This window comes from Anas platyrhynchos, chromosome 1 (genome assembly GCF_047663525.1).
Source record: "Anas platyrhynchos isolate ZD024472 breed Pekin duck chromosome 1, IASCAAS_PekinDuck_T2T, whole genome shotgun sequence".
NCBI lineage: Eukaryota > Metazoa > Chordata > Aves > Anseriformes > Anatidae > Anas > Anas platyrhynchos.
Window position 1 is genome coordinate 66,540,689 of NC_092587.1, and position 18,703 is coordinate 66,559,391.

The 18,703-nt window shown below is 41.5% G+C and overlaps 2 protein-coding genes across 2 annotated transcripts in view; both read left to right on the plus strand.

Moving 5' to 3' along the window:
* The first annotated feature begins 956 nt into the window (after nt 1-956).
* On the plus strand, nt 957-9,606 carry STRAP (serine/threonine kinase receptor associated protein). The gene is made up of 10 exons (XM_027461702.3): nt 957-1,268; nt 2,280-2,415; nt 3,181-3,262; nt 3,525-3,597; nt 4,165-4,261; nt 5,985-6,122; nt 6,719-6,855; nt 7,574-7,723; nt 8,267-8,332; nt 8,669-9,606. Exons 1-10 carry the CDS (start codon nt 1,157-1,159, stop codon nt 8,731-8,733), a joined length of 1,056 nt encoding a protein of 351 aa, XP_027317503.1. The 5' UTR covers nt 957-1,156; the 3' UTR covers nt 8,734-9,606.
* A 1,315-nt stretch (nt 9,607-10,921) lies between these two features.
* The window catches only part of DERA (deoxyribose-phosphate aldolase), a 64,990-nt gene continuing 57,208 nt past the window's right edge, over nt 10,922-18,703 (plus strand). Inside the window, exon 1 of the mRNA XM_027461793.3 lies at nt 10,922-11,080. Coding sequence (XP_027317594.1) covers nt 11,050-11,080 — 31 coding nt within the window. The 5' untranslated portion in view covers nt 10,922-11,049. The remainder of the gene's footprint in view (nt 11,081-18,703) is intronic.

The window sequence follows — 18,703 nt, forward strand, 5'->3', positions numbered from 1 at the left end:
CTTCTTTTCCCCTAGTCTCTGACCCATTCCCATAAATGTACCTTTTGGTGAAAAAAGGCCCTACTGAGAACCAGAGCAGACCAGTTACAAAGTAAAAAGACATGACAAGGAATAGGACAGACAGAGAACATACATGTGATGTTTAACATGCTAATATACCTTGGCATTTTGGAAATGTTGCTGTATAATAAAATTGTATGGAAGTTTTGAAGTTTTAGTGACTTTAATAAAAAATATTTATACATTAATCTCCAAAGGTATTCCTAAGGCTAGGATAAAATGCAGAAAGTTCTTTGGTCACAATGAGTCTTATCAAGAGAAACAAATTTTGGGGATTCCATTTAAATATTACTTTAAATGCTACTTTAAAAATCTTTCAGAGATGCATTGAAATGCCCCACAACTAAAGGCTGTAGCTGGATATTGGCTAGATTCAGCTACAGGCCTGCATCAAAGCACAGTGAGATGGTGGTATCACTAAGAAAAAATAAATAAATAAATACATAAACATCTGAAATCTGGAAAAGGTTGATGTGGGTAGCCTGTGGCTGTAAGCAGTCCGGGGTGACAAATGGGAACACCAGGCGGTCAGACACGGGAAAACAGTGCCTGTGCTTCACAGAGCAGCAGTGGGTGAGTGCAGCCGCCCCAAACTTTGATGGTTTGTGCCCGCTTTCGGCAGGACTGGTTCGCGGATGGTGGTGGAGCCTGCAAGGAGCAGAGGAGCACCGGTGGGGGCACCGAGAACCGCCTGGAAACGGGCTGCGGGGACGTGTGGGGTACCCCCGCTTTCAGCAGCCCCCAACCACCCCACAGCAACCCCAGGGGACGCCCCCGAGCCCCCTCCTCCCACACCGAGCAGGAACCGGGACCACCCCCACAGCGCACACGGCGCCGGCCGCCAGGTCAACCGCTCCCCCTAGCGGCCCCCGCCGCCATTTCCGGCCCCACGGAGCTTCCGCGGCGTCATTTCCCTCGCCGCCGCCGCCAGCAGCAGCAGCAGCAGCAGCAGCACCGCGGCCGCCGCTCCGTGGCCGGCCCGAGGGGACCCGCGCCCCGCCGCCGCCTCCCCCCGCGGCCTCCCCGCTGCCTGCACCCTCCCCGCTGCTGCTGCTGTCGCCTCCTCCTCCTCCTCCTTCAGCCGCCCGCCGCCGCCATGGCCATGAGGCAGACCCCGCTGACGTGCTCCGGGCACACGCGGCCCGTGGTGGACCTGGCCTTCAGCGGCGTCACCCCCTACGGGTACTTCCTCATCAGCGCCTGCAAGGGTGAGCGAGGGCGGCGGGGACGGAGCCCCCCGGGGAGGGAAGGAGCCCCCCGGGCCCGCTGCTCGGCCCCGGGATGCGGGGGGCCGCTGCCCCGCTGCTCGCAGGCCGCACCCGGTCCCGCCGCCTCCCTGCGAGGGGGAGAAGGGGAGGAGGGGGGCGAGGCGGGCGGCCAGCTGGGGGCTCGGCTGTAAGCGTAGCCTGCGGGGTGCCCGAGCCCCCTTTCGTTTGGCTGGAGAGGGAGGGGAAGGGATGACTCAAAAATACTGGTCTGATGCTGCCTCTTTCTACTGCATGTGCGCCTGTCCTGCAGCCTTTAAAGTCTGCTCCCTTTCAGCCAAGGCGGCTGCCTTCCTGGAAACAGAGCAGTGATGTCCACCTCCTTCCCTGTGAGACATCTCTTCTGCTCGTTTGTGAGGGGCATTTTCACTTCCTACGTGTAGATTTAAATCTTCTGGATGTATTCGTGTGTTTAAAAAGGACATTCCTCTCCGCCTTGGAGTGCTTCATAGTTGTCTGTATTGATTCACATGCGAATAATATTTTGATAGCCTTCTGGAAAACATAATCACAAGAAAGGTTTTCCAAGCCCATTTTATTTTTGCAGCATCTCTGGATACGTATTAAATGCCTCTGGTTATAAACAAAATGCTCCTTTTTGCATACTGTCTGAAAATCCCACCAAAATCAAAGGAACTGCTCTGCCTGATGAGAATTTGGGCAGTCTTACCCATCACCCTTCTACTGTAGAAACAAAACCAAAAGAAAACTTGTATCTCATCTGGAATAGTATTCCAATATCTGTAGTTTTAGGTACATGCAGGAGGTGCAGCTGTATATTTAATTTCTTCAGCTAAGCCATTTTACAAAGAATAGTTCCATAACATAAGTGTGCTGCCAGTAAGGGAGGCCAGTCTATTGGTAATTTCATTCTGTTTCATGCAAGGGAATCTTTTCTGAAAACAGTTCCATTTTTTATTCTGTTACCTGAATAATGGTTTTGTTTTTGTGAAGATGGTAAGCCTATGCTACGTCAGGGCGACACAGGAGACTGGATTGGCACATTTCTAGGCCATAAAGGTGCTGTTTGGGGTGCTACTTTGAACAAGGATGCCACAAAAGCAGCTACAGCAGCAGCAGATTTTACAGCGTAAGTGCTTAACTGCTTTTAAAGTCTGGATATTGATTTTAGGCAATAGCACATTTTTGTGACATACAGCTGTAGTAAGTTACTGGTTCATTTGTTGTTTTTTAGTAAATTATTAGCTTGTTTATGGGTAGCTAAATTAAAACCAAGAATTTTAGCTGTTTGCAAGCAACTATAGCTAATTCTGTCATGCTGAACAACTACGATTGCTTCTTGACAAATATGCTTAATTACTGTACTGCGTTGCAAGAGTAACATTTCTGTTCAATTATAAACTTTAGTACTGTAGTTATGCCAGAAAGAGTTGAAAGAGTGATTTTTGTGTCTACCAGTTAAACACTTTTTTTCTTTCAAGAACACTTGCAAAAACACTAGTGAATTCGGTCTTCTTTCTTTGTTTGAACTGTTTGTAGTCTATATCAATATATTTGACAGGTTGAATTTGGATAATACAGGCCAATCTGTAAAAGTTGCAGAGAACTGCATTTGTTTGTCTTAAAATAAAATGCTACTTAGTCTGCATTCACTTGAAGAAGGTGGTGGAGGAAAATGGTGGTATAGTACAAAAAAATAAATCTTCAGTAATAACATGAGGTATACTTACTGACTGTATTGTAATTCATTATAATGTAGTGTTTATTATTTTTTAAAAAAGTAACAATAGCATCAGGAAAGATTAGGTAGGATAGGAAAAACAGGGTAATTTGACTGTCTAAGCTGATTTATCCTGGTGCTACTAAAATGTAAATGTTTTTTCTTGTCATTCAGCAAAGTATGGGATGCTGTGTCAGGAGACGAACTAATCACATTGGCTCACAAACACATAGTCAAAAGCGTGGATTTTACACAGGTATGAAAAACTTTCATAGCTTACTCACCAGAGAGGTAAGCTCTTGGGTATATTTTGGTATTAGTTACTTTTCTTCTTTTTACATGTGTATTTTAACAGGCAAATAATCTAGCATACAGCTTCTAGTTTGTAAGATCAAAGCTTAAATTTAATAGATGTTTTAAACACTGTCTGAGAGAAAGAATGGTTATTTTAAGACTCATGGATGAAGGCTGGTATTTCAATTCAAAATAGAGTTGACACTTTATAACTTCTATTTCAGGATAGCAATTATCTGTTAACAGGTGGACAAGATAAATTGTTGCGCATCTATGATTTGAGCAAGCCAGAAGCAGGTAAGTCTTCATTTAGAACTTTTTTTAAATTAAACACAACTTCTGAAATTCACAGAAGCACAAAAGACAGAGTCGAGCGTTGTTTTACAAACATTTAACACCTTGATGTACTAAGATAATCTGTATCTTTAAATTTATCCTTTTACAAGTGAAGTAGAGATTATCTATAGTGGGCTTCAAGGATAGCATGTTTCAGTTCAACACAGACTTATTGGGAATAGGTAATTAAATTCAGTCATCTGAAAGAAAAGAAGTTTCCATGTCTTTAAAACAGTGTTTAAATTCATATCAACACTGACCTACTGAAGATTGACAAAAAGCTAGATAGCACTGGTTTTAAACATGGGGAAGCTTTTCAAGTTGAGACAATCGGATAGTCTAAATGTAACCAACTTGTGTGTTTTTCTGTTTCTGGAATAAGACCTGTAAATAAAGTCAGAGGTGTTTGAAGTAATTTTACAGTTTCTGATAAATAGAAGCCTGTGTAGATTACTGGCGCTCCTAAAGTGCTGCATGGTGTCATTTTTGGTGTTTACATGTACTGAAATACTTTTATTTTATTTTAAGAACCTGATGTTGTCAGTGGGCATACTTCTGGCATTAAAAAGGCTTTATGGAGCAGTGATGACAAACAGATTCTTTCAGCTGATGATAAAACTGTTCGGTAAGAAAAAATAACTTAGAGTTTTTGAAGAAGCTCGTTTATTATCATAAGGTCCATCAGAGGATCATTTTGCCTTCTCGTAAAGGATATCAGTAACACAGGTGATTTGATCCTAGGTTGCATGCCTAACGAAATGCTTTTATGTTGTTAGAGACATAATTATCCAAATAATTCTGATTTACCCCATGAACATGTCCTCACTGACAGTAAGAGGTGGTCTTTGACAACTGAACAGCAGATTGAATTTGTCTTTCATAATCCTAGAAAATACTCATTATGAGTATTGTGAATATGTATGAATCTTTCAAGGCTTGGTTATGGAAGAATAGGCAGCAATACCTCAGCATGAGGTGTGAGCTAGCCAGGGTCCAGCATAAAAGACTGGGAAGCCTATTTGGAATCAGTGCTCTGGTGATAGACAGATAGTAGCTTTCATTCTGTGCTGTGCCGATAAGTTGTGAAGGCTTTCATGTCTTTAAGATGGCTCCCTGGTCATGGTTAAATGTTTTGTTTCCTTAATGCTGGATTGGTAAATGTATGGAAACGTAGACAAACCTGGCTGTGGTGGTGAGGAAATGACAAAGACCCTTCCTCAAACATTGCTGTCTAGGTGGGAGATACACCTTGCTGCTTTTTCAGCTTTCTAGTTAATGTGACCAGTGTCATCTCATTCCTAGTTGTTTTATCATTCTAATATCTATCACACAGAGAAATAATCTGGGTTTGTGGAAAGGAGGGGAGGGTTGAAGTCACGGGTACAGTCTAAATATAGTCTTCTTATTGGCTCCACTGCTTTTCAGTTTTCATACTGTATAGGATGGTTTGGATTGGAAGGGACCTCAAAGATCATAAAACCCCCCTAGACCACCCACTAGATCAGGTTGCTCAGGGCCTCATCCAACCTGGCCTTGAACACCTCTAGGGATGGGGCATCCACAGCTTCTCCGTGTCAGTGCTTCACCACCCTCTGAGTGAAGAATTTTCTCCAAACCTCTAATCTAAATCTCCCCTCTTTTGGTTTAAAATCATTCCCTCTTGTCCTGTCATTTTCTGTCTGAGCAAAAAAACTGTACTCCATCTTTTTTTGTAAGCCCCCTGCTTTCCTCATGTTCAAGATAGACCAGATCAGATGCTTGCCTTTTTTTCTTTTTCTTCTCTAGATTTTAGAAATAGAAATGTGGAGGTCACTCAATTTATGAATTTTCTTATGTAATTTGGTTTCTGTTTAGATAGCTCTGGCATGCCTAGGTAAAATTTTATATTAAGTGAGTCTGTTATTTGGGTAAACTGCTATTAGTACCTCTCTGTGTTCTGAGTTAAAAAGGCAGAATGGAATATTCAGTCATTGCTTCTAGAAAACTATTTTTCAGGAGATGTATAATAAGGTTTTTAGTCTCGTAAGAGAACCCTTGAATGGTTGAATGATATGTGGACCATTTACTGTTGCATGAAGTTTCAAAAGTAGTATTTTAATGCAACCATGCCTTAATTCTCACCTGTGTAAAGCTAGGCAAAGCAAAGAATGCCACTGAAAATCAAAGGTCCCTGTGGAATCAAACCACAGGCTTTCTTTATTAGGTGTGTTTTGTGTTTTTTTTTTTTTTTTTTTTTTTTTTTTTGTTTGTTTGGTTTTAAACCACAGCTTGCCACGGATGAGGATAAAAGCTGTATGATTTGCTGAAGTAATCTGAGAGTCTGCCTTGTGTTTTTGTTTCCTGTTAAGCCTCTGGGATCGGAGTACTATGACTGAAGTGAAGGCACTAAATGTTGCAATGTCAGTGAGCAGCATGGAGTATGTTCCAGAAGGACAGATACTTGTGATAACCTATGGGAAGACTATTGCTTTTCATAGTGCAGAAACGTGAGTACAAAACACAGAATTTTCACAGGTCGAGTAATGGGTTTGATTGTGGGTAAAACTAGTACAGGGCCAAAATATGAAAGCGGCAGAACTGATGTGCATTGATATCTTCGCTTGCAATCTTGTCAGAAGAAGCGTAAAACCACTGTCCTTCTCTAAAATAGAGGTCCCTAACTACCTGTGGGATGGATGCTAGGCTGTAAAGGTTCAATGCCATTTTCATAGTTCAAACCAACTGTAATTGTCATTAAATAAGAGCTTCATCCAGGCTTCCGTTTAGTGTGCTTTTCAGGGAACTAGGTTGTTATTTATAAAGGTTGTTATTTATACAACCTTTGTGATGTCTTAAGAAAGCATGTTACACTCGTAAGCATATTTCAGTAAGTAGTTCTGAATCTGTGAGCCTTTTGTCTTACTTATTCTAGTTGTTTCTATGAACTAGTTGTTTCTTAACTTGATGGACTTGACTTGCAGGTACTAAAACTTGTTTTGGAAACTGTGTGGGTGTCTTCTGTTTTTCTTAAAAGCAGTTGTGATTTGTAGAATCAGTTTCTTTGCTTTCAGGATCTTTATTTAAAACAAAAATTCTCCCTCAGTCTAGAGCAGATTAAATCATTTGAAGCACCTGCTACAATCAATTCTGCATCACTTCACCCGGAAAAAGAATGTTTGGTTGCAGGCGGTGAAGATTTTAAACTCTATAAATACGACTATAACACAGGAGAAGAATTAGGTATGGTTGCCTTCTATAATAGAAAAATGAGTTGTGACGTAAGTATTAGATTAATGATGGAGGCTAATAGATGAGACTGTTATACGAGGTCTTAGCATAGCTTGCTGTGCAAGACGATGAAAAAGTATGTAGTCATTTAAGAGTTATTTTTCTCAGTACATCTAACATATATCTAATGTTATTGTTCTAGATCTAATTAAAACCCTCATTAAACTGCTCTTTGTACCTATTGGAAAAAAAAAGTTGTCATTCCATACTGCTTTATGTTAACTTAAGTGTCTTCTATGGCATTCATTATGTCAAATGAGGCACAGCTACTTGGTTGTGTGAAAAATGTAATACGTTTGTGTTCTTCTTAGTGTTGGCCAAATATAGGTTTTTAAGTGTATTTTTAACTTGGTCTGTTAATCCTATCCTCATAAAATCAGATGTATGCACAGTGAGTGGTTGAAGGAACAGAATTGTATACTCTATGCTACTGGCTTGTTTTGTACTTTTGCCTTGAATTTGATTTAAGCACCTGTTTTATTGTTTAGCATAGCATTAATATCCTATATTAATATTAAATCACTGGGATACCAGTTATTCTAAACTTTGTTTTGCATCAGAATAAAATACTGGGAAAGTGCCCCCATCAATACTTCTGTTTTCTTCTTCTTATCAGTCTTTACCAGTTAACTTCTGCTGTTGACTGATACTTGAAATTTTGTTCTTTCAGAATCTTACAAAGGACACTTCGGTCCAATTCACTGTGTGAGATTTAGCCCTGATGGAGAATTATATGCCAGTGGTTCAGAGGATGGTACGCTAAGGCTGTGGCAGACAACAGTAGGGAAAACCTATGGTCTTTGGAAGTGTGTAGTTCCTGGTAAGTGCGTGTGTTTTTGTGGTAAAACTAGCTGTTTCATATTCAGTTCTTAGGTAATACCTAGCAGTAACATCTCAAGTGGTATATAACACCTGAATTTTGTACAGTATCTGTGCTATCACTTGAGGGTCTTCTTAGCCCCTCAGGTTGGTTGGATTTAAGGTTTTGCTTTTGTAGCTGTGATTTAATCAATTAATTTCAAATCTTTAAGCTTGATGAATATAGACCCTTTGTGTCTAACTAAGCAAATGGTCTCATATTTTGATGTTAAAGAACAAGAGGTATGAAGTACTTTTCTGAATACTTAAGGACAAAAGAATCTCTAGAAGGAAGTGTCTATAATAGGCTTATTTCATATTGCACTTTGGTTCTCTAGAAAACTGGAAGGAAGTAACAATTTATGGAATTGCTTACCCAGCTTGTTCTCCTCAACACTACAGTGTTGTTTTTTTGTTTGTTTGTTTGGTTTTTTTTTTTTTTTTTTTTATGATTTATGTTGGTTGGGTAAGTGAAGGTATTAACTATTTTTTCTCTTCTCTGCAGAAGAGGAGAATGCAGAAGCAGCAAAAGCAAGGACCAGTCTTCCAGGAACTGCAGAGGAGGAAATAGGTAATGCACTGAACTGCCAAGTTCCACTCAGCTAGGTGTTAAAAGATGAGTCGAGATGGTAGAGTTCTTTAGGATGGGAGAGTTAGTTTTCTCCAGGTACCTTCTGTCACTTTTCACTCCTCTCAGAAGATATCGAAGTGCATTTTTCTGAAAATGACTATGTGTCGGGCTGGTGACTAGAGCTGTGTCAGCCTGCAGACTGAACAGATGTGGTAGAATAACTGAATCAGGTTAAATGGGAAAACAAACCAAACTGGTCTTTAAAACAGGTGCTGCAGCATTTCTTTGGTTTATATAGGTAAGGTGAAATTAAATAATACCCTCTTTGTTTCATAGCCGAAGAAGTTGCCTCTGAAAACTCAGATACGGTGTACAGCTCAACTCCTGAAGTTAAGGCGTGATTATCTCAACTGTTTTGCAACATATGGACATACAAGACTAAATCAAGTGAGCAGTGAACAGCAGCCTTCCAGAGTGCGCTCTCTACATAAGGCAAAGATGGGCAGTAATTGATGAGAATGCAGTGGAAGTGGCTAGGTGTTGTCTGTAAGAGAACTGAGTATCCAAAAAAAGAAGACAAGTAGTAGGGTTTTGCTGTCTTTTTAGCATAACTGCCTACTGTCTTTGGAAAGAAGCGTGCAAACCAAGATCCAGTCTCTCCAATTTCAATTAGACTCATTGTAGTGTGTTTTCTTTATTATGGAGAAGAAATATAATGGCTTTTACCTTTTTTTTTTTCTTGAAAATTGAAAGATTTGGCTTTAGTTGAAAAGAAGGGGAATTAATGTACTAAAAGTATTTGGTTGGGTTTTTGTTTCATTGTACACTGCTTCTGAATGTTTAACTGTTTTCAGTTGTCTAAATAAAATGCCTCTCAAAACTCCTATCTTACTCTTTAGCCTTGGGTTCATGGAATAGAAAAGCAGCCAAGTTAATTGTGTAATCCTTTCTAGCATCTGTTTTTTTGTACTATACAGAGGGAAAGCAATAAGAACGTTTTAGTGTTCAGTACAGAGAGTGGCAAGTTCTTGATGTGTAAGCCTTGTGTTATTTTATTCTTTAAAGTTTGAATGTAAAAGTGAGTCTAAAATCAAAAGCATTGAAAACTACTAAACTAAATGTGCTGCCTGAAATACTTGGTTGTACACAGAAATTTCAGAGGTTGGCTATGAATCTGTGTAAAGCTTGGGTTTAGTCCTCTAAACTGGATTAAAAAAAGTTACTCTCTCCAGGTCAAAATCGTATTTTCTTCATTAAAGAAAATATTGCCATTCTTCCACTTGTCACTTCCTTTGATGTTACACTAAAGGGTTTACAAAATGTGCTTTGTGTGAAAAGGAGAAATGTTACATAGGTACATTTAGGTGGGTTCTTGTTCTTACTTTCTTTAGGATTTTTGTCCAAAGGATTACCAGTAAAGCTAAAAAAAAAAAAAAAAAAGTTAAAATTTAAGCTTAACATTTGAAAACTTGGATATAAATTGTGCAGTGGTAATTCTATATAGAGAAAATACTCTCACAGTGAGGGCAGTCAAACGCTGGGCGCTGGGAAGGATATAGAGACTCCCTTCTTGAAGATACTGAAAACCCAACTGGATTTGGCCCTTACGAAGCTTTGCGTGCTCATGTAGGGGCCTACGATTCAGTAGGTCTCCAACCATCCCTTCCAGCTCCAACTACTGTGGTGGAGGTGGAAACAGTAATACGGAGGATAATAAAGAATGATAAAATGAGTCGTGGTTTCTTAGTAAATTATGGTGTAATCAAAGGTGTGTTAGTTCAGTGACAACTCCAAAGATGATTTTGAAATATTTACTGAAACTTTATCTGAATGAGTACTCCTCTGCTTTACAGCTAATAGTTTGATTTACTAATCTCTTAATTCTGTTGAGGCTTATGATGATTCCAAATCTCGTGCTTCAACCCAGAAGCTTACTTTACCAGTTGAAAAGTGCATTTAAAACAAGGAGCTCTCTATCCCTGCTGTAGTCAAACTTCTTACAGAGAGTGGTCTTTGTGCTGTTTCAAGTAGGCTGCTCAGCACTTCAGAGGGAACTCTGGAACAGCATTCTCAAATCTAAGAGCTGTGACCCTTCACAGCTTTACAAGATGCTGTTGTAGTTGATGGTTTCTTTTCTAGCAGTGAATGAGTAGGGCTAAAGTTGCAAGAAGTCTCGATACTGATAATGCTTTATACTTCTTTTTCCTGCATTTGCATTGTTGCAACTGTAGGGGAAAAGCATAAAACGCGTGGTGTTGTCAGGGACTTTGTTTCTACATTTTCATTTTGCCAGGTGTTAACAGAAAGCTTTACCAAGTTGGTAAGTTTATACAGAGTATGTTCAGTAAGTGTTGGAGGAGCATGAACTGCACTATGAACTCGGAGCTGGCCGGACTCCTTGTGGGGGCTGCCGGGCCTGTAACACAAAGCAAAGGGGCGGTGGTCTCGGTGCCCCGGCTGGGGGCTTGCCTAGGCAAGGGTGGGCTCCGTGCCGGTGGCCCGGCTACCGGGGGCAGCGTGGCGGCATCTGCCTGCGCCTCTTAAAACATGGGGGGCAGTCAGGTTTCCCCGCTCTGCTCCCCGGGCTCACCGCCTCGCCGGGGCAGGGCACGGCGCGGCCCGGAGCCGCCCGCCCGGTGTCCCCGCCGCTTCCTGCCGCTGCGGGGCGGGACCGGGGAGGCCTCAGGCGGGCTGGAGAGCCGCCGGTAGCGCGGGGCATGGCGGCCAGAAACCCGGGCACCGAGCTGGGTAAGGGTCTGGGCCCGCGGGGAGGGCAGGGCCGGGGGGAGACAACGCGGGGCGGCGGCGGCCCGGCCTCGGGCCTCCCCAGCGGGAGTCTCCCCCCGAGGCTGCGGGCTCCGTGGGGCCGCCTCCCGTCCCGGCTGCCTCCCGTCGCGTCTCGGGGGCTGCGGGGCTCCCCCTGCTGCCCCCAAAGCGGGAAGCGGGGCCCCGTGGTGGAGGGGCGTGGAGCAGCCGGGCTGTGCGCCCGGTGCCGGTCAGGCTTTCCGCGCACGCTTGTTTCAAGTGTACGAAAAGGTGGTGGTGGTGGTTGCCCTCCCGCAGCGCCCTGCCTGCCTGCCTGGAGGGGCTCGGGCACAGCAGAGCCCGTGGGACGTGTGGACATGGCATGCAGTCGGGCTGGGTCCCCTCCTGTGCCCCTTCCAGCGAAACCTTTTGTTGCTGTTGTTCTCTTCTCTCTTTCTCTCCCCCAAGAGTTTCAAAGTACTTTTGATTAGAAACCCGGGACTTTGCCTTTCCATATTTGTTATTTGCTCTCTGGAGGCTGACCAGGCTTTTCCTGATGTTTGCAGGTGATCTTCGGTCCAGAAAGGTGGCAGTACCCCAGATAAGACAGAGATCCTCCAATAAAGGTTTCCTTGCCACTCCCCGGTTGGAACTTGTATTCTGCTCACTGCTGAATACATCTTCTTGGGAAAGGGAAGTGGCCCTGGCTCTCTGACTTCTCCACGTAGCTAAACCCAACTGCAGTGGTGGAGTGCGTTGAGGTGACTGGCCCCTTTACAGCCACCTGGAAGGGTGTGATAACTTGGTCAGTGGCAGGAGATGTAAATTAAGTGGAGGACATACAGGCGCGTTGTTGTGGAAGTGGAGGAAGAGGAGATCTCAATCAGCGCAAGCAGAGTGCAGGAGGCCGTGCAGCACAGGGTCGTGGGGTTGTACTCCTCTCTAGCACAAGGGCAGGCGTTTTTACAGAGTTAATGTGCAGTTTGAATGATTAACCTGTGGACAAGTTGAAGCTAACTCTGTTTTCATTGTCTGCAGCGACTGATGTGCAGCTCCTACAAGTGAGCTCTCATGTTGCTCTCTGATGTCCTTATCCTTGGGCTGCTTAAGTTTCTTTCAAGCATAACCATCTGAACATTATATTTTTTGCTGACACAAATGTGTTAATAATGCAGTGGCAAAACTTCTGTCTCTGTTACAAAAAAAAAAAAGTCAGCATGCAATTTTGCACATGCGCTCCAGCTATTGTAAACTAGGCCTGTGTTGTATTTCTTACAGTAAATTTAGTCCTACAGTTAATTACCTGCATGTGCAGGAACTCCATAAACTTGAATCTGAAGTCAGTTCAGTTTTATTAAACAGTTGTCATCCAAGCAAGAGGAGTAGTTGTAAGGAAGACAATGCTGCCAAATATGAAATCACTGGTAGAGACAGGTGACCTCGTTAACTTTTGGCTGGATCTTGCTGTACAACCATAGCGAAATGAAAAGAAAAAGTACTCAGTGTACAACTAACCAGCAAAGCATAGTCTTTAGTTTATGCACCCACTAAAATAATCTTTGATTTTTTTTAATCTTTCCATGTATTTTTTGTAATTTTCTCTTCCTGTAATGCCACTGCCCAAGAGGTAGGGTTAACTTGTCTGCAAGATTAAGGGAGAACACAGTGGGATGAATGTCTTCAGGGCTGCACTACACGGTCTATTCCAGTTGCAGTTTATTCACCTGGGAAGGCCACTGCCCCCAGTTTATCCACAAGTACTTGTTGCCATCCCCTCCCAGTGATTTCTTTAAATCAGCTGTGGTCAAAATGACCCAGGTTGGAGGTGCAGGGTGTGCCCTGCAGGGGGTGTTTCTAACTGCTTGCTGACTTACTCTGGCACTTTAAGGGAGAAAATCTCCCTGCAATTCAGTCTCCAAGTAAATACACATCTGAAATACTTTAGTACTATTATCTTAAGTAAGTTGCTGTATTGTATTTTAAGTGTAGTACCTTCACTGGTAACAGTAGTCAAAAGCGGTGTGTTAAGCCCTTGCCTTTATCTTTCATGGTTGCTAGCTATACACGCTGCTGCTGTGACTTTACATGTTAGCTTTTGAAGGTTTTGCCTGCTTGCAGCAGCAGCTCTAACAGTAATTCAAATGATTTGCTCCATATCTGGCAGAGCTTTCTGTAACATTATAGGTGTTTGCTAATAGGGACACCTAGTGGTAAAATATCTTTTACTTAAAAAATACTTTATTTCATTTGAATTATTTTCTGTGCTTCTGTTATTTCTTTGTTCAATACCTGATGTCATTATTTATTAAGTGTGTTTTGGATGCCACTGTTAGAGAGCATCTTATTTATTCATGAATGGCAAACTAAACTGTTCTTAAATCATTGCATATAATGCTTCCCCATGTGAATTTTTTCCAGTAAAATAAATACATTTTTGTAAAAAGCCTTAATTAATCCTTTCTTTCTTCTTATTGCTGTTCCTCAGTAGAAGTAGGAGTTTACTTGTTAAAAAGAATAGGTACATCTGAAGCAGATAAAGGCACAGATTTGAATGAACTAGTCAGAGGATCACTAGTCTAATGTACTGGCATTTCTGATATATTTTCAGTGAGGCAATCATATAAAGAAGGTGGATAGGATAAGAACTTTTGCAAGTTTGTCATTCCACAGGGACTGTCTGCGGAAGCATTCTTTTGTACTCAGGTATGTCGTGATGACTGTGAGGGCTGAAAGGAATCTGCCTCTCCTGTTCTGCTCTTAAGGGCACTTGAGTATAATGGACCAGGTGCTTTGTACTTTATCACTTTTCATATGAGCATCAGATGCAACTTTTTAATGCCACTTCAGAACAAAATAGTGAGAAACGTAAATGAGCATTTGCTTTGTAGTGTAAGCTAAGTAGTGTACTCCTTGGGTTTAACTGCAGGGATGCAGGCATCTGCCACATGTTTTTTCTCTTCCCTTCAGATGTAATTTTGATGCAGCAGCTTCAGAAGTCATGGAGAAAGATGTCCCATAACCTTGGGTAGAGGCAGAAAATGACAATTAGGACGTTTAAAGCTCAGCAGATAATGCATCTTGTGCATCCTGAACTTGTGCCTAGGTACAAATCTTTCTTTGGGCAGCTCAGCAGGGAATGGCCTGAACAATGACCCAAGGTCATGTGGCAGATCAACAGTGGAATTGATTGCCAGTTGAAAAAACTACAGTTTTGCTATTTATTTTATTATAAGGGATAAGTCAAGCTTGACCAACCTAATTGCCTTCTATAGTAAAATGACTGGTTATGTTGACAAGGGGAGAGCAGTGGATGTCATTTATTTCAACTTTATCAAGGCTTTTGATGCTATCTCTTGCAAAATTATTGTATCCAAGTTGGGGCATTTGGGTAGGTAGATACCTGAATGGGTAAAAACCTTTGAGGCTGGTACTAGGTAGAGTGATACAGGTGTTTTACCAGGTGCCCATCTTGTTTAACCTTTTTTCAGTAACCTAGAGGAGGTGAGAGACTTGGTGCTCATGAAGATTGTAGACATCACTAAATTGACAAGCTGGCACAAGTTCAGCAGAGGGCTGCCAAGACAGCTTGGACCTGGAGCACCTGACCTGTGAGGAGAGGCTGAGGGAGCTGGGTTGAGTTAAGCTGGTGAGGAGGTAGCTTCAGGGGTACTAACAACAGCCCGCTCATCCCTGTTGAGAGGGCATCAAGAAAGCAGAGACAGGCTCTTCTTGGCTTGCGTGATGAGATGAAATAAGACAACAGACTTGTCCTGAGACAGAGAAGTTCAGACTGGATATGAAGAAAAACTTCATGCAGGACAGTCAGGCAGTGGGGCAGGTTGCCCAGAGTCTGTGCAGTCACCATCCTCGGGGGCTCTCAAAACGCAGTTGGATAAAGTCCTGAGAAACATGGTATGAGCTCAGATTTGGCCCTGCTGTGAGCAGGAGGTTGGATGAAAGACTGGATGATAGAGACCACCCAGCCCAAATCATTCTCTGATTATTTTTTGTTGTGTGTGTATACACACACACACACACACACACACACACACATATATATTCTTTGAATAATGAATAATTAATTACACTTGTTTTGCCAAGTATGTTCTTGGACTATTAAAAAAAATCTATCCATGTTGCTCAGTCCCTCTAGATGAAGGGCCCAGAAATATATTTGTTATGTTTAAATTGATATTTTTAATTATAGTTGGTATTTCTGAGCCATTTACATATGAGAGCTAGCCCACTGGTAAATGGCATTTAGATAATGAAGCATTGCATCCCTTTTCAAGACAGCATAATTCTGTTCTAATATATTAATAGCTGGTTTTAGCTGTACAGTGGTTCTGTTCGTTCACTGTTTCTTCTCTAACACTGTTTGAATCTGCTAGACAGCTGTAATTTGAAAGAAAGATAGATGTCTCAGAAATATCTAAATCACTGGGCAGAATGACCAAAGTAGTTGCTCTGAGGGAAAGGCAGGCACAGCTCAGCAATTATGTGGCTTCTTGTTACAACTTTTTTTTTTTTTTTTTGGTTTTATCCAAGTAATAATGTCCCGTCTTACTGCATAGTCATAAGGACCAGAACAGGACAGCTGGGCTACTGGGGTAAGGAGAGGTCTCCAAAGGCAGGGTGGAAGCAGAAGACTGAGATCTGCAGGAAAGCAAGCTCCCACTGTTCTGCAGCTTGTGGAGCTGCCAACCTTCTAAGAAAAGGCTCATCAGCAGTTTTCAAAGTGCTTTGGAGGATGCTGTGAGCCGTTTCATCTGATCCATAGCCAAGATGATATGATCTTACCAATGTCGCGAGCCAGTAGAGCTTATTTCTAGTTCAGAGCTCATGCCTTGGTGTCCTCCTTTGTGTACCTGAATGCTGATGACTTGCAGACTGAACTTCTCCCATATAAGAAGGACCTGTCTGAAAATAACATCGGTCTCTGGCAAGAGTTGCTATGGGAAAGTGATTTCAGCTTCTATGTCAAAGAAGCTGAATAACCCCCAAGCCATAAACAGCTTATTTGGTAACAAATCTGTTGTACAATGTGACCTGATCCTGGATTTTTTTCTCTCTCTTCAGTGTTTTTCTTAAACTTTGCATGGCCAGCTGGATTCAGCCCATGTTCAACTGAATACCTCATTTCTCCACTGAAGGTTCAGGACACAGTTTCACATTAGCTTCTCCAGAAATAATAGCTTTCATCGCTTTCTTTACCCATTTTATCATGTGTTCATAGTAAGAGCAGGAGCACACATGCTGTTTCTGGCACAGAAAAGGAAATAAACAGTTGGGGGGGCAGCTTCTTTTGGGGACAGCGCTGCTTTGAAATGCTTGTGAAACTACAGCCTCAGGCATTCTTTAGCTTTCTGTTTCGCCATCTGAAGGGTAACAGCTACACATTTTCCAAAGCTTCTGAAAAGCTTAGTCTTTTTTTTTTTTTTTTTCATGAGGAATATGTTAGATATCTTAGATATTTATGTAATTATACTAATGAAGTGGTTTTATTTATTGTTTTCTGAGGAAATGCTTGGTATTTTTGGAGTCATGTTCTTCAAAGGGAGGAGATGAATTTCCTGTTAAGATGTTGAATATGATTTTTTCAAATGTCTTCAGAGGAAAAAGTAAACTTGAAGAGTGATTACAGAATATTGGCTAATTAGCTATAGTGTAACTGCTTTAATTACTTTTATCCCTGAAGCCACATGACTGTGCAGATGACTAGCAGATGACTTATTTAAAAAAAAAAAAAAAAGACGTGTTCACACTGCAAGGTTAATGAGCCTAATTAAATATAGTTTTTCTTAGCCAGATACTAAATCATAAAGCTTGGGGGAGTGGAGGAGGGGCAGAATCCAAAGGCGGTCAGTTCTATTTCAAATAATGGTTTTATTCTGATTTTTTTTTTTTAATTGAAAAAAAAAAAAGCTGGCGTTGTAAGTGATTTTTCTGAATAGAGACACTTATATTTAAAAATCTAGCGAGGTCTCACACAGCAAACTTTGAAAGTCTATTTAGAGACAATTACACTGAGACATACTTGTTTTCAGTTGCCCGCTGCTTTAATTAATGGAGAAGTGGGCTTGAATAAAAGATCTGTGTCAGATACGAGTCTCCATCTGCTGCTGCATATTACCAGCACCTTTGTCCTTCTTTGCCTTGCATTCTTTTTATTACAGCGTTTTTATTTCTCTTTGTAAGTTGCCTAATGTTTTGCATGGAGTTCTGATATTCTTTTTTTAAGCTTTTTATTTTTTTTAAGCTGTGCACAGTTTAATGTCCCACATTCAAAAAAGACTCAGGCGTCCAAATTCTGTGGTCTTTCAAGGAAACGAAAATCTCAGACACAAAAATTAGATTGGGTTACCGTGCGTCAGCTACCTTTATGACTGGTCTCGAGATATTAAAAACAGAAGGTAAAATGTATTGCATGGTGAGACTGAAGGGTTTAAGCCAGTGTCTTTCATTGTACTGCAAAGAACCGAGTGTGCATATTGCTGATGAGTTGGCATATGGTGACTTTCTCATGTGATTTCCCACTCTGAGGAGATCAGGTAAAACTAAATTTTACATATGGGGCTTTTTGGTTCTGAACAGAGGTTTTGTTTGTTTGTTTGTTTTGTTTTGTTTTGAATGGACCATAAGAATAAGCATATCATCCTTCAGGTACCCACTCCTTTAAAAGCAGCAATGGGTGAATATGAGTTAACAAATTAGTGGCTTATTTCACTTCCACTATTCTTCCACCTCTTTTTTCACATTGATTGTGAATTTCTTAAACATTACTTCTCCCACCACTGCCCAAAGAGCATTACCCTTGATTATTTCCTTTAACCTAATCTAACGTGCAGGGCTCCATTTCTTGCACAGATTTCTCAGACCTTCTGAGAAGCTATGCCCAAAGGTCAGGTAGGGCTGGATATAGTAACGGCGTGTCTCTAGTAGTCCAGCACAAGATATATTAGATTAAATCCTCTCCAAATAATAAGTAACAAAGTGTTAACCTTCCCATGGAGGCAACTGCTGTTCTATCACTTAAATTCAGGTTTATGCTCCAGTAGCCAAGAGGTTGAAAACTTTCCATATTTAACAGAGTGGATGCTGTCTTTGTATTCTTCCAAACTCTTGTGTATAAGGTAGCTTTTAGAGTAAGTCTGATTTCTTGGCTGTCTTCCGTAAGGTAGAAAGAATGGGTTAGAGTAGATTAACTGAAGCTTCTGGATCCTTATTAGAGAGTTAGAAGCTGAGTTCCTCATGTAAACTGGCTTCTTTGACTTTATCATATTTTCTAAAGGAGCTGAAAGATCACGTATGCTCAGTAGAGTTCAAAAGTTACCATGACAAATTGGAATATGGTTAAATGATTTCACCTGAACACTTGGCACACAGTAGGAGAATCACTACACAGAGTTTGTGTTTCCTTTATTTGTCTATGTATTCATTTATATTTTCCAATGGGCTTTGGCAAGTATCGCCTATGGTGGCCCCATGGGAAGAGTTTTATGTTCTCTGCTGATCACCCAGGAGACTTGACCTTAAAGCAACTGCAGATGTAGCTTATATTTCAGCTGTCCATGTTTGTGGTTTACATTTATTGACATTCAAAAAGAAGGAACGATCTAGCCGTAA